At 36.1% G+C, this 13,685-nt stretch overlaps 1 protein-coding gene across 6 annotated transcripts in view; it reads left to right on the top strand.

Annotated features, from left to right (window-relative positions):
* Window positions 1–13,685, top strand: part of Atad5 (ATPase family AAA domain containing 5) — a 61,359-nt gene that overhangs the window by 24,999 nt on the left and 22,675 nt on the right. For 5 of the 6 annotated variants that reach the window (XM_046424019.2, XM_046424018.2, XM_058572517.1 and 2 more), the window contains exons 8-15: window positions 5,641–5,825; window positions 8,096–8,250; window positions 9,291–9,450; window positions 9,894–10,223; window positions 11,851–11,947; window positions 12,198–12,277; window positions 12,844–12,986; window positions 13,084–13,234. In XM_046424019.2, coding sequence (XP_046279975.1) covers window positions 5,641–5,825; window positions 8,096–8,250; window positions 9,291–9,450; window positions 9,894–10,223; window positions 11,851–11,947; window positions 12,198–12,277; window positions 12,844–12,986; window positions 13,084–13,234 — 1,301 coding nt within the window. The remainder of the gene's footprint in view (window positions 1–5,640; window positions 5,826–8,095; window positions 8,251–9,290; window positions 9,451–9,893; window positions 10,224–11,850; window positions 11,948–12,197; window positions 12,278–12,843; window positions 12,987–13,083; window positions 13,235–13,685) is intronic. The other variant, XM_046424020.2, reaches the window with a different exon arrangement.

The raw sequence follows: 13,685 nt of genomic DNA, 5'->3' as shown, positions 1-13,685 counted from the left end.
TGAGATTGCTTGTTGAAGGTGAGGTGTAGGACTAGGCAGGGACTGAGTTCAAAGAGAATGAAGATTTGAAATAGTCTTTGTAGAGTAGGAGAGCAAGTGGAACAGAAAAATGTTATTGGGGGCCCTTTGAGCTGATATTGTGAATTCAATTTATGAGCCTAATTTTGTGACTATGGCTGCTCCACAAAAAGTAAGCTATTGCATTGAGTAGATTGTTGAGTGGTATTTAATGATGAAACATGGAATCCAAACTGGTTAAGGAGGGAAATTAATAAAGGAAAATGTCGATGGATGGGGGGAAATAGAGATGTTAATGAATTAGCAGCTACCAGGAGGTTGAAGAGCTTATGGTTGAAAAACTATAGATCAGCTCTAGCAGTCTGTTTTGCTTTTGTAATATCTTGATTGATTCTGTGCTTTTTAAAATAAAAAAAATTGGGGTGTGGAGCATGGTGGTATAGGCCTGTAATCCCAGCTGTTCTCCTATAATCCCAGCTACTTGGGAAGCTGAGGCAGGAGGATGCAAGTTCAAGGTCAGCCTCAGAAATTTAACAAGACTCTACCTGAAAACAAAAAGGGCTGTGTTGAGTAGGTCTGCAGTATAGTGTATGCCTAGTATGTTCAAGGCCCTGAGTTCAATCCTCAATACCCTCTTCCCACAAAAAAAAATTTTTGCCGAAGGACAGTCTGAAATGAGGAAAATAATTGCTTGAGTATACTGTTATTTTATCTGCATTTGCTTTACCTAGCGGAATTGTTTTCAGGAATCAGTTTTCTTATTTTGAACTATTTACTTTGATTTCTTAGAGTTATTCTTATGTTCATCAATCTGAGTACCATGAAAAAAATTTTTAAAATAATTTGTGTTGAAAAAAAACTTATGTTTAGGGGGTTGGGGTTATGGCTCAGCAGTAGAGCGTTCGCCTTGCACGTGAAAGGCCCTGGGTTCGATCCTCAACACCACATAAAAATAAATAAATAAATAAATAAATAAAATAAAGTTATTGTGTACAACTACAAAAAAAATTTAAAAAACCTTATGTTTAGGAAAAGCTGCCAGAATACTACAAAGATTCCCATAGCCCCCTCACCAAGATTTCCTATATCCTTGGCTGTTTTTATTAAGGAATGAAGATTTTACATGATATATGATGACCTTTACCCTGGTTTCATGTGATTTCCTCATGATTAGACTCAGCTTATACACTTGTCAGGATTACACAGACTAGTGCTCTGATCTTTTCAGCGCATCACAAAAAGAGGCACGTAAGGGGCTGGGGCTGTAGCTTAGTAGTAAAGCGGTTGCCTCATAGGTGTGATGCCCTGGGTTTTATCCTCAGCACCAGATATAAATAAACAAACAAACAAACAAATAGATTGTGTTCATCTACAAGTTATATATATATATATATATATATATATATATATATATATATATATATATATTTTTTTTTTAAAAAAAAAGGAGGCATGTGACATTCACCTGTCCCACTGATGGAATGTTAACCTTGATCAGTTGGGTATGTTTGTGTCTGCCAGACTTTTTCATCTTAAATTCCCCCCTTTCCTTTTGGATTACTTAATATTTTATGGACAAGCTTTATTTGTTTATTTTGTGGTACTGAGGATTGAACCTGGGGTTACTTTCTGACTACATCCCCAGCCTTTTTTATGTTTTATTTTGGGACAGGGTCTCCCTAAATTGCCCAACCTGGCCTTGAACTTGCAAACCTCCTGGGTTGCTGGGATTACAGGTATATGCCACCATGCCTGGGTATTTTTATTTTTTAACAGTATTCCACATGCAAGGCAAATGCTTTTAACACTGAGCTACATACCCAGCCCTTTTAAAACTTTTTATTTTGAGACAGGGTATTGCTAACTTGTCCAGGCTGGCCTTAAACATTTGATCAACCTTCCTTAGCTTCCTGAGTAGCTAGACCGACAGGTATCATGCCTGGTCAGCAAGTATTCTAAAATAATGCCAATAATTATTTTTCATCATACCTTCAGCTATTAGTCTTAACCAATTCTGAATTAATCACACTATGATGCCTACAAAATGGTGATTCTGCTTTGCAATCATTCTTTTGCTATGTGGTAGTTTGCTTTTGCATCTTATGTTTGTTTATTTGCTTATCTCATTACTGTTTTATTCAGTGGGCTATATCCTTTAATATTATTTATTTTCACGCTCAAATTGTTTTTTTTTTTTTTTTTTTGAGAGAGAGAATTTTAATATTTATTTTTTTAGTTTTCGGCAGACACAACATCTTTATTTGTATGTGGTGCTGAGGATCGAACCCGGGCCTCACGCATGCCAGGCGAGCGTGCTACCGCTTGAGCCACATCCCCAGCCCTCTCAAATTGTTTTTAATTTGGCCAATGTGAGCCTCTTGGCTTGGTTCCTATATCCCTTTGACATATCCTCATGATTTTTGAGCATATCTTACTTTTTTGAACAGGAAGATGTTCCAGGTTCATCTTTTACTTGCCTTGCTTTGTAGTCAGGTACTTTTCCAAGGAAACCTAGCTGCTTTTCATGGAGCATGGTTTTTAGAGACCAAGATCTGTGTGCTCATTGTGTTCATTGTTCCTGATGTGTCACTGCTTCTAGGCCGTCTCAGTAGATAAAACTTGGACATGCTTTATATATAAATACACATATATCTAGAAGAAGGAAGCGAGCATGCAGAACTCCATCCTGTCTGGGTCCTCTACCCTGACTGTAGGTGACTGCAGGGTAGGCACGCATTACCTTCACATTACCTTCAGCTCTCAGTCCTACAGAAAGGTTTGGAGGAACTAGGTCAATTTCGAGAGTCCTTAAAACTCTAATTTGTGATGTTTTAGCCAAGAAAATAAAAACAAAACATAATGAATTCCTGGGATAAAAAGTATGGCTATAGAGTGTGGAAATTCTTTGGGAGCTTGCCTTGAATGCCTTAGTACAGGGGTGCATTAGCAAACTCAGCCATAGAAACTTCAGTAAGCATCAGCTGGGGCCTCAGTATTGTGAATGCACTGTTCCCATTCTAGAATGCAAGATACTGTAGCCTATTTTGTGTGTGTGTGTGTGTGTGTGTGTGTGTGTGGTGCTAGGGCTACACATGCTCCACTTTATCTGGTGGTAGTGGTTAATCTAAAGGTGGGGAAGAATGCAGGGTGGTCCCCTAAATCTCTGATATGTTGAATTTTGTCCCCACAAAAGATAGATTAATGTTCTAATGCCCAGTACCTCAGAACATGTCCTCATTCAGAGATAGAATTCCTGCAGATGCAATTAATATGAGGCCCCTTAATCCAGTATGACTGCTGTCTATGTAAGAGGAAGACGGGAGACACAGAGACATGGACATGATGGGGGAAAGCCCTGAAATGATGGACTCTGAGACTGGAGTGAGGTATCTAAGCCAAGGAACACCAAAGGCTGCCCCAGAAGCTGTGAGAGACCAGAAGGCTTTTTCTGTATCTATTGAGATCACGTGATTTTGTCCTTGATTATGCCTATTACGTTTATTGATTTGTAAATGTTGAAACATCTTTGCATCCCTAAAATGAAACCAACTTGATTATGATGTTTAATCTTTTTAATGTGCTATTGAATTTGATCTGAAAGTGTTTGTTAAGGATTGTCACATCTTTGTTCATCAAGGATATTGTCCTGTAATTTTCGTTTCTTGATGTGTTTTACCCAGTTTTGATTTCATTGTAATACCAGTTTTGTATAATGAGTTTGGAGGCATTCCCTCCCTTTCTATTTCAAGTACTAATTAGATAATTGGCCTTAGTTGTTTTGGTATGTTTGTTTATTTATTGTATGGTACTGGGGATTGAACCCTTGGGTGCTCTATCACTTGAGTTACACCCCCAGCCCTTTTTATTTTGAGGGAGGGTCTCATTTAGTTCCCAGGCTGATATTGAACTTGCATTTCTCCTGCCTCAGCCTCCTGAATTGCTGGGGTCATAGATAATGTGCCACTTTGCCTGGTGTTGTTAAAAGATCTGGTAAAATTCAGCTGTGACTCTATTACGTCCTGGGTTTTCTCTGTTGGGAGGCTTTTATATATATATATATGGTTTTCAGTAGACACAACATCTTTATTTTATTTTATGTTTTTATGTGGTGCTGAGGATTGAACCCAGAGCCCCACGCATGCCAGGCGAGTCGCTACCGCTTGAGCCACATCCCCAGCCCACTTCATCTCTAATCTTATTAATTGAATTCTTCCCTCTGGATTTCTCAAGGGAGCATGACCCTCCCATCACATTGAGGACTGACTTCTATACCCCAGATATGTGAGACAATAAATTTTCATTATTTTGAGCTAAAACACACACACACACACACACACACACACACACACCTAAAACTATTTTTCAATTTATAACATAATATACATGCATATTTTATATTAATACTTTGTATTTCTCTCCTTGGAGTTTACTTTCTGCTCTTGGAACACACTAATTTAGCTACAACTATACCTCTTTTCCCCGTTTCCTCCTATTAACAAAAGAAAAAATATATCTCCTCTGTTCTAAGATTAATTTCTCTAATCTGGCTTCAAGACTCTTCTTCCAGGGCTGGGGTTGTGGCTCAGTGATAGAGCGCTTGCCTCGGATGTGTGAGGCACTGGGTTTAATTCTCAGCACTACATATAAAAAATAAAGGTCCATCAACGACTAATAAAAATATTTTTAAAAAGACTCTTCTTCCGCTCATTTCACTCAAGAGATTGCAATTCTGACTCTCTATCTGGCAGTTAGGAAAGGGTATATAAGCTGTGATATACCACCCACTACAGTCCTTCCCCCACCACCACCACTCCAGCCTTCCATTCTCCCCCACCCTTTCACCTCTTCCACTTCTACCATTGTAGTCAAGATTCCTGTGATTCATAATCTAATGATAAGCCAGTTAAGCTGGGTTCAGTGTTATATGCCTGTAATTCCAGCAGCTTAGGAGGCTGAAGCAGGAAGATCCCAAGTTCAAAACCAGCCTCAGCAACTAAGAGAGGCCCTGTCTCAAAATAAAATACAAAAGGGGCTGGGGATGTGGTTCAGTGGGTAAGCAACCCTGGGTTCAATCTCTGATACCAAGAAATTTAAATAAAGATAATTCAGTGAGATAGACATCAATTTTCTGCTATATATTGGAAACAATACATTTACAAGTTCTTTGGTTAACTTTTTGAAATGTGGCACTGATTTTGTTTTCTAATTACAACATAAATGAGTGTTTAACAACAACAACAACAACAACAAAATCCCTGGGGATGGAGATGTAGTTCAGTGGTAGAGTATTGGCTTAGCATGCTGGAGACGCTGCATTAGATTCCCAGCACTGAAAACAAAACAAAATAACAAGGGAAAAAACTCTCCTTCCACCTACAGATATCCCGTTAACATTTTGGTGGATGTCCTTCAAGTCATTGTTTAAAAATACATATTTGTTTTTATTAATTAATATGGCAGGCTTTTATATTAGTGTTATATAAGCCAAAAAAGAATTAGACTAGCTAACATCTTAGATGGGTGATTAATTTTTAAGTTAAATTTTAGTATTTATTTTCTAGGTATTTTATTCTTTTAAGTGTTTATAACCTTAGCTCTTCTTTTTCAAATCATTTTCTAAAGTCAAGATACATCTGAGAAATCTCAGGACTGTGATGTACAATTTAAAGCAAAGCGTGATTTTCTAATGAGTGGTTTGCCAGATTTGTTGAAACGACAAATTGCAAAGAAAGCTGCTGTTCTGGATGTGTACAATTCATTGAGTACCAGTTTCCAGAAAGTTGTTCATATACAACAAAAAGATGATGGTAAGTTTATTATTATTCAACATTTACTCTTTTTAACTGTTAGAAGTAATATAAAACTATATAGGTAGTTTAAAATGAGGCTAAGTTTTCTTAGCCTCAGGTCATTCTTTTTGTGATTTTAGTGGGAATTTTAAGTATATGTTTCATCCTCTTTTCCTTAGCCTTTTACTCACTTTAATGAGAATGGAGGTTTGCAGAGCAATGAAGCCAAAGGGAATCTTCCTCCATACCTTGTCAGAAACATGCAGGAAAGTGTGAAGGACCTTGAGTGAATATTCTCTAGACAGGCACTATGTTCTAAAAGGAAGGCAATTCCTCTCTGAAATCAGAGCAGATCATCTTTATTTCTCTGAAGTGCTGGGAATTTAGCTCACTGGGAGAGCACTTAGCCTAGCATGCATGAGGCCCTGGGTTCCATCACCAGCACTCTTTAAAGAAAAAAAAAACGCGCGCGCGCGTGTGTGTGTGTGTGTGTGTGTGTGTGTGTGTTTGTAAGTAAACACACACACACACATTTGTCCTATCCATTATTATTGTATGGTCAGAGAAATCCATTCACATCCTTTCAGAACAGCTTCAACTATTTAGTACCATATTAGTCTCTTCATAGAATACACAGGTAACAAGTAGCAAGGAAGCTGTGCAAAAGTATCTTATTCCATGGTGTCAGCCTAATCATAATACAGTTTTATTTGGATTCAGATGCTATAACAACCATAACCTTTACTTACAGTTTTTAGTTACTGATAAAGTACAAAAAAGGCTTTTATCATTACGTCAGCATTACTTCTACCCAGAGATGTTTTTGTTTCATTTTATTTTGTAGCTTTTTGGTTCTGGGGCTGGTGTTGTAGCTCAGTGGTAGAGTGCTTGCCTAGCAAGTGTAAGGCACTGGGTTTGATCCTCAGTACCACATAAAAGTAAATAAGTAAATAAAATAAAGATTTTTTTAGAAAGACAAGTTCAGCTCCCCTGGTTTTGAGGTTTGGTTTTGGGCATTCCTCATGACCATGAAATGCATATTGTTTTCTATTCTTTTTTCTTTTCCTTTTGTGTTTCTGACCTTATTACCTAATAAGTTTTGTTCAGCCTCTTTTGGTATAGGGAATTTCTCAGTCTAATAATTTTTTCTGCTTTTCCCTATTTTGCATTTCTGCCACTGTCATTAAGTTGATGAAAAAAACCTTTTTTTTCTTGTGGTCTTGGGAACCAAACCCAGAGCCTCATGCATGCTGGGCAATTACTGTAACACTGAGCTATATCCCCAACTCAACCTTTTTTAATATCATGTTTAAATATAAAAATGGATTGTGCTTTTTTTTTTTCCTGAATGCGATTTTTGAAAGAAGTGCTACTATAAAACTGAGCATTCTTTCTTTCTTTTTTGTTGGGGGCAGGTGTTGCTAAGGATTGAATCCAGGGACATTCTACCATTGAGCTATATTTCCAGTCCTATTTTTCATTTTCAATCAGGGTCTTGCTAAGTTGCCTAGGCTGTCCTTAGATTTGCAATCCTCCTGCCTCAATCTCCAGGGTCACTGGGATTATAGGTGTATATTTCCATGCCAGGCCCAAATTTAGTGTTTTTGTTTTTAGATGAGCAGATGAGGCAAGAACTGGGGGAATCCCCTTTCTTTTACATCCTTAATAATTATGAAGTACTCATTGTTAACCGGAATTCTGCTGAGCACTTATCACACTCATTTTACCACACTCATTTGGAATCTTGTTCATATAAGAATGATAGTTGGCAGAATTTGGATTGGAATACAGATTTGACTTTAAAGTTTAAACTTTAAATGAGTTTGCTAATACCCCCTAAAATCCTAAAAATTTTTTTTAAATATTTATTTTTTAGTTTTAGGTGGACACGATATCTTTATTTTATTTTTACTTGGTGCTGAGGATCGAACCCAGTGCCTCACACATGCTAGGCGAGCACACTACCACTTGAGCCACATCCCCAGCCCCAAAATCCTAAAATTTTTACCCTAAGTATCAAAACTGATTAAAAAAGAAATGAAAGTTTGCTAATATGTGCTTCTTTTAACAATTGGGAGGAATTTTTATTAATTGTATTTGTTAGAGGTGAGGATATTGTTCCCTTTGTACTCATTTGGGTTTTTGGTACTTTTATGATAACTATGTGGTTGTCACATCATTTTTGTTTGTTTTTTGTGGTGTTAGGATTTATCAAGTCTTTTCATATTTGACATTCAGTAAACACAGTATAAAAAGTTAATTAAGATAGTTTTTCTGTTTCTCTTCAGGGTGTTGGTTATGGAATTTGAAACTACCTTCTTGTCCTCTGTTAACTACATTTAAGGAGTCTAATACTAAAGTAATAGATCTCTCAAAATGTGTTATTGCTCTTGGTGAATTTTCAACATTGAATTCAAATTCAAAAAGTAATTCTGCTGTCATGGTAAGTACTAGAGAGCTAATCTGTTGTTGTAGGGCATTTTCTTCACATCTTTCAGAGGAAAAAAATTGGATGCTACTTTTTTAACGTAGAATTCCTTTTCTTCCCCTAATGTCCAATTTTTTAAAAGTGTATCTAATTGAAATACAGATTTCTTTTAAATATTCACAGAGTTACACATGTGCACGTGCACACACACACACACACATACATGATTTCAGTTCTGGGGATTGAATCCAAGGACAGTCTAGCTCTGGGCTACATCCCCATCCTTTTTTTTTTAAGAGAGAGAATTTTTTAATATTTATTTTTTAGTTTTTGGTGGACACAACATCTTTATTTTATTTTTATGTGGTGCTGAGGATCGAACCCAGCGCCCCACGCATGCCAGGCGAGCGCGCTACCGCTTGAGCCACATCCCCAGCCACCCCTATCCCTTTTTAATTTTTTTAAATTTTGAGACAGGTCTCCCTAAATTGCCTAGGCTGGCCTTGAACTGGCCATCCCCCTGCCTCAGCCTCTTGAGTTGCTGGAATTACAGGCGTGTGCCACCACACCCAGTAAATACAGAGCTTGAAAAACATTTTAAGAATTAATAATGTGGAGATGTGGCTCAAGCCGTAGCACGCTGGCCTGGCATGCATGCGGCACGGGTTCAGTCCTCAGCACTACATACAAACAAAGATGTTGTGTCCGCCGAAAACTAAAAAAAAGATAAATATTAAAAAATTATCTCTCTCTCTTTCTCTTTTTTTTAAAAAAAGAATAATAGCCAACTTCAAAGAAATGTTAGATTATATAGCACAGTTCGATGCTTTATAAGTCAGCACTGTCTAATAGGTGTGTAAAGTACAATTACTTGTAAAGAAAAAAATATGAAATAAGTCTTTCAAAAATTATGCAAGTGCAGCTTTGTGTTTAATGACTAAAGCTAATCCAACATTTATATTGACTTAATATGAACAGAACATAGTTGGTAGTTTTGTGATTAACATGCATAAATGATATGTGTTTGCTATTATGCATTTTATTCTTCATTGCAGCTTATAAGGACAAGGAAGAATTTTACTAAAGAAGTAAGAAATCTTTTGCTAGAAGAAATTAGGTGGTCAAATCCTGAATTTTCTGTGGGAAAATATTTTCCCTTGCTTCTAAAAAAACAAATTGAGCACCAGGCACTTTCTGAGTATCATGGTAAACAAGGTTAGTGATCATTATTATCATTAATGTTAATATTTTGGTTTTGAAACATAAAGACTTAGGCTTTGACTCTTAGAAGCGGCCACCATAGACAGAACATTGCTTACAGATGGCAAGGAGAAATGTTAACTTCAAGCAAAGCATCTTGAGCAATGCAATATTAGTGCCTGCCAGCTTCCATAGATGTCAATCCAAAGACAGTTTTAATTATAAATCATTCATTTAAGGAAAGCCAGATAAGAGGATTTTAACTTACATATCTTATACAAAAGGCACTCAAATATTAAAAATCTCAGCTTACTTTCAGTATGTCACATTCCATTCTTACCTTTTCATCTTAATGTCATAAGACTACAGGCTATTTAGAAGTGATATGAAGATTACTGGGTGTTGAAAATGCTTTTTGTTGATTAACAGCACATGCATTTTATGATTTCCCAAATCAGAAAATCCACAAGTAGAGCTTGATAACAATCAAAAAGAAAGCAAAAGGAAACGAGTGGAAATAGAAAATCAGAAGTCAAAAAGAAAGAAACCAAATGAATATTCAGTAAGTCCAGTAAAGATAAATGGGAAGCCAGAAGAACTTGACAAAAGAAACAACTCTTTTGAGAAAAAGCTAGGTTCTTCCAAAGGTTTATTTTCTAAAATGTCTCGGAAGAAACAAACTGCTTTGAGTACACCACGTAAAGTGAAAATAGGAGCAGTAGAAGATAATGATATTCTGATCATAGATGGTGACAGAGAGTTTCCAGCAGAAATATCTTCCATTTCTGGTAAATTGGATTTTCTTCCTCTCAACTTAGAACTTGGTTTTTAATCTCTTCTTTTTCTGTCTCTGCATTATTTTTTTTAAACATTTATTTTTTAGTTGTAGGTAGACACAATACCTTTATTTTATTTTTATGTGGTGCTGAGGATTGAAACCAGTGCCTCACGCATACCAGGCGAGTGCTCTACCTCTGAGCCACATCATCATCATCATTATTTTCATTATTATCATTATTATTATTATTATAGGTACTGGGATTGAACCTGGAGAACGTTTAACCACTAAGCCACATCCCAGCCCTTTTTATTTTTCATTTTGAGACATGATCTCACTAAATAGTTCAGGGCCTAAGTTGCTGAGGCTGGCTTTGAACTGGGATCTTCCTACGTCAGCTTCCATGGCTGTTCAGATTACAGTCATGCATCATCAAACCCAGCCATTTTCCCCCTCTCTCAAAAATTTTTTTTGAACTAGGTGCAGTGGTGCACCCTCGTAATCCCAGTGACTCGAGAGTTCAAAGTCATCCTAAGCAATGGTGAAGTGCTTAACAACTCGCTGAGACCCTGTCTCTAAATTAAATAAAATACAAAATAGGGCTGGAGATGTGGCTCAGTAGTTGAGTGCCCCCAAGTTCAATCTCCAGTACCAAAAAAAAAAAAATTTTTTTTTTTCCTTTTTTTAAATTTTGAGCTGGGTTCTTGCTATGTTACCAGGCTGGGCTCGAACTCAAGATCCTCCTGTTTTAGCCTTCCTTTTTTTTTTTTTTTTTTTTTTTTTTTTTTTTAATGTTTATTTTAGTTGTAGGTGACCTTTATGTTATTTTTATGTGTTGCCGAGGATGGAACCCAGAACCTCACATGTGCTAGGCGAGTGCTTTACCACTGAACCACAATCCCAGCCCTGTTTTAGCCTTTTTAGTAGCTGGGACTGTGGGCAGACACCACCATTCCTTATCACCCTTTCTTTTAATGTACATCTATTGCAACTTTTAAACAATGTATGTCCAATGTATTCCTTTGAATTCATCCATTTTATATTTTCATTGGTCAAAAGAAACCACATATGCTGCCTTTTTTCTATAGATTGTTGGGTTTTATAAAAATTATTTTTAATAGTCATATTTCTTGATTGGTTGTTAAATTTTAAGATGTACTTCTTTATACCTTTCATGAGATTTTATGGTGGTTAGGTTTGGGGTTTTTAGTACCAGAGAATAAATCCAGAGGAGCTTAACCCCAGAGTCACATCCCCAGCCCTTTTTATATTTTATTTGGAGACATGGTCTCATTGAGTTGCTTAAGGCCTAACCAATTTGCTGAGGCTGGCTTTGAACTGTGATCTTCCTGCCTTAGGCCCCAGTGCTTCTGGGATTGCAGACCTGCATGCCCACTGAGTGCAGTAGTTAGTTTTTTTGTTACTGTTGTTGCTTTTTTTTTCCCCCCAGGGGGTTGGATTTGGTGTCGAAAATTTTAAAGTAATGTTTAAGTTTTAAAAATTACATTTTTGGCATTTTATAAATGTAAATATTTTTACAAATATGTATTATTTCATTATAAAAAATGTTAATGTCTAAGAATATATGCTCATGTCAAGGAGTGAATACTATCTTAGCTTTTTCTTTTCTGCTTTAGATTCTGGAACTGAAGACATGCTTTGGACAGAAAAGTATCAACCTCAAAATGCCAGTGAACTCATAGGCAATGAGTTAGCTATAAAAAAGTTACATAGGTTGGTAAAATTTTTAAAGCATTAAAAATTTTATAAATTTAGTGTTCAGTTAAATCTAAAAGTTAGAAATTACAAACTAACATACTAAATGGGAAACATCATTTTAAAAAAAAAAATTTTAAGTGAAGTTTCTCTCTTCTCATATTTCCACTGCCCAAGGTTACTATTAAAACTTATTTTTATAATATCTAAAGTTTAAGAGATGTTGATATTCTGTGAATTTTCTTTTTATTAATATACTTTATGACAGTTGGTTGAAAGACTGGAAGAGAAGAGCTGAACTGGAAGAAAGACAGAATTTGAAGGGAAAAAGAGAGGAGAAACAGGAAGGTATTTGACTCATTTTTTTTCTTCTTAACTGAACATTTTTTTAGAGTTAAATTAGCTCGGAGCTGGGCATGTGGCTCAAGCGGTAGCACACTCGCCTGGCATGCGTGCGGCCCGGGTTCGATCCTCAGCACCACATACAAACAAAGATGTTGTGCCCGCCGAGAACTAAAATAAATAAATAAATAAATATTAAAATTCTCTCTCTCTCTCTCTTTAAAAAAAAAAAAAGAGTTAAATTAGCTCAAACATTTTTATGTAATTTTAAAATTAATATATAATATTTGGCTTAACTTTTATAAATTCATTTTCCAGTATTTATTGTCAAGAATTTGGGGGGACTGGGGTTGTGGCTCAGTGGTAAAGTGCTCGCCTAGCATGCATGAGGCACTGAGTTCGATCCTGAGCACCACATAAATGTAAAATAAAGATATTGTGTTCACTTAAACCTAAAAAGTAAATATTTAAAAAAAAAAAAGAAATTTGGGGTGTTTGATTATTGGGTTTCATGAGATAGAATTGCTGCCTAAACAATTAATCATTTTATATGTTTTTGAATAATTTTTCAGATTTGTCAGATAGCAAAGACTTTAAAGGCAGTTCAGATGATGAGGAAGAGAGTCGTCTTTGCAATACTGTTCTTATAACAGGGCCAACAGGAGTGGGAAAAACTGCTGCAGTGTATGCTTGTGCTCAGGAGCTTGGATTCAAGGTTAGTAGGTGCAGTGGAAGAATGTTAATGTTAATAAGTAACCTTGACCTAAAAGAAAACATAAAGTATTCTGCCATTTTCTCATTTATTCTTCTAGATATTTGAAGTAAATGCCTCTTCCCAGCGCAGTGGTAGACAGATTCTGTCTCAGCTGAAGGAAGCTACTCAGTCCCATCAAGTAGACAAGCAAGGTGTAAACTCACAAAAACCCTGCTTTTTTAATAGCTACAACATAGGCAAGTCACCAAGTAAGTAAATTATTTTTCTTAAGGTATAGCCTTTTGAGAAAAGTAAAACCTGAGAAAATAGTTTTTAATTGTCAACATTTTGCCTTTTTTTTTTTTTCCATAACTGGGGTATCGAATCTAGTAGTATTCCCAATTTTTTTTTTAGTTTATATTTGAGACAGGGTCTAGCTAAATTACCCATGCTGACCTTCAACTTGGGATCCTCCTGCCTCAGTCTCCTGAGTAGCTGGGATAGCACCATGCCTTGCTTGCCATTCATTTTAAATCTTTTCTTGCATATTAACATGTTTTGTTTTGTTTTGTTTTGTTTTTTCCCCTGAACTATTTTAAAACAAAATAAATCTGAGGGACTTCATGTAATTTTACCCACATATACTTTCTGTTTTCCTAAATATTTATTTTTTTGTAGTTGTAGTAAGACACATTACCTTTAATTAATTAATTAATTAAT

Source organism: Marmota monax, unplaced genomic scaffold (genome assembly GCF_021218885.2).
Source record: "Marmota monax isolate L192 unplaced genomic scaffold, Marmota_monax_Labrador192_F-V1.1 WCK01_AAM20220418_F8-fsc00296, whole genome shotgun sequence".
Taxonomy (NCBI): domain Eukaryota; kingdom Metazoa; phylum Chordata; class Mammalia; order Rodentia; family Sciuridae; genus Marmota; species Marmota monax.
This window is presented reverse-complemented; position numbering and strand designations above follow the sequence as displayed.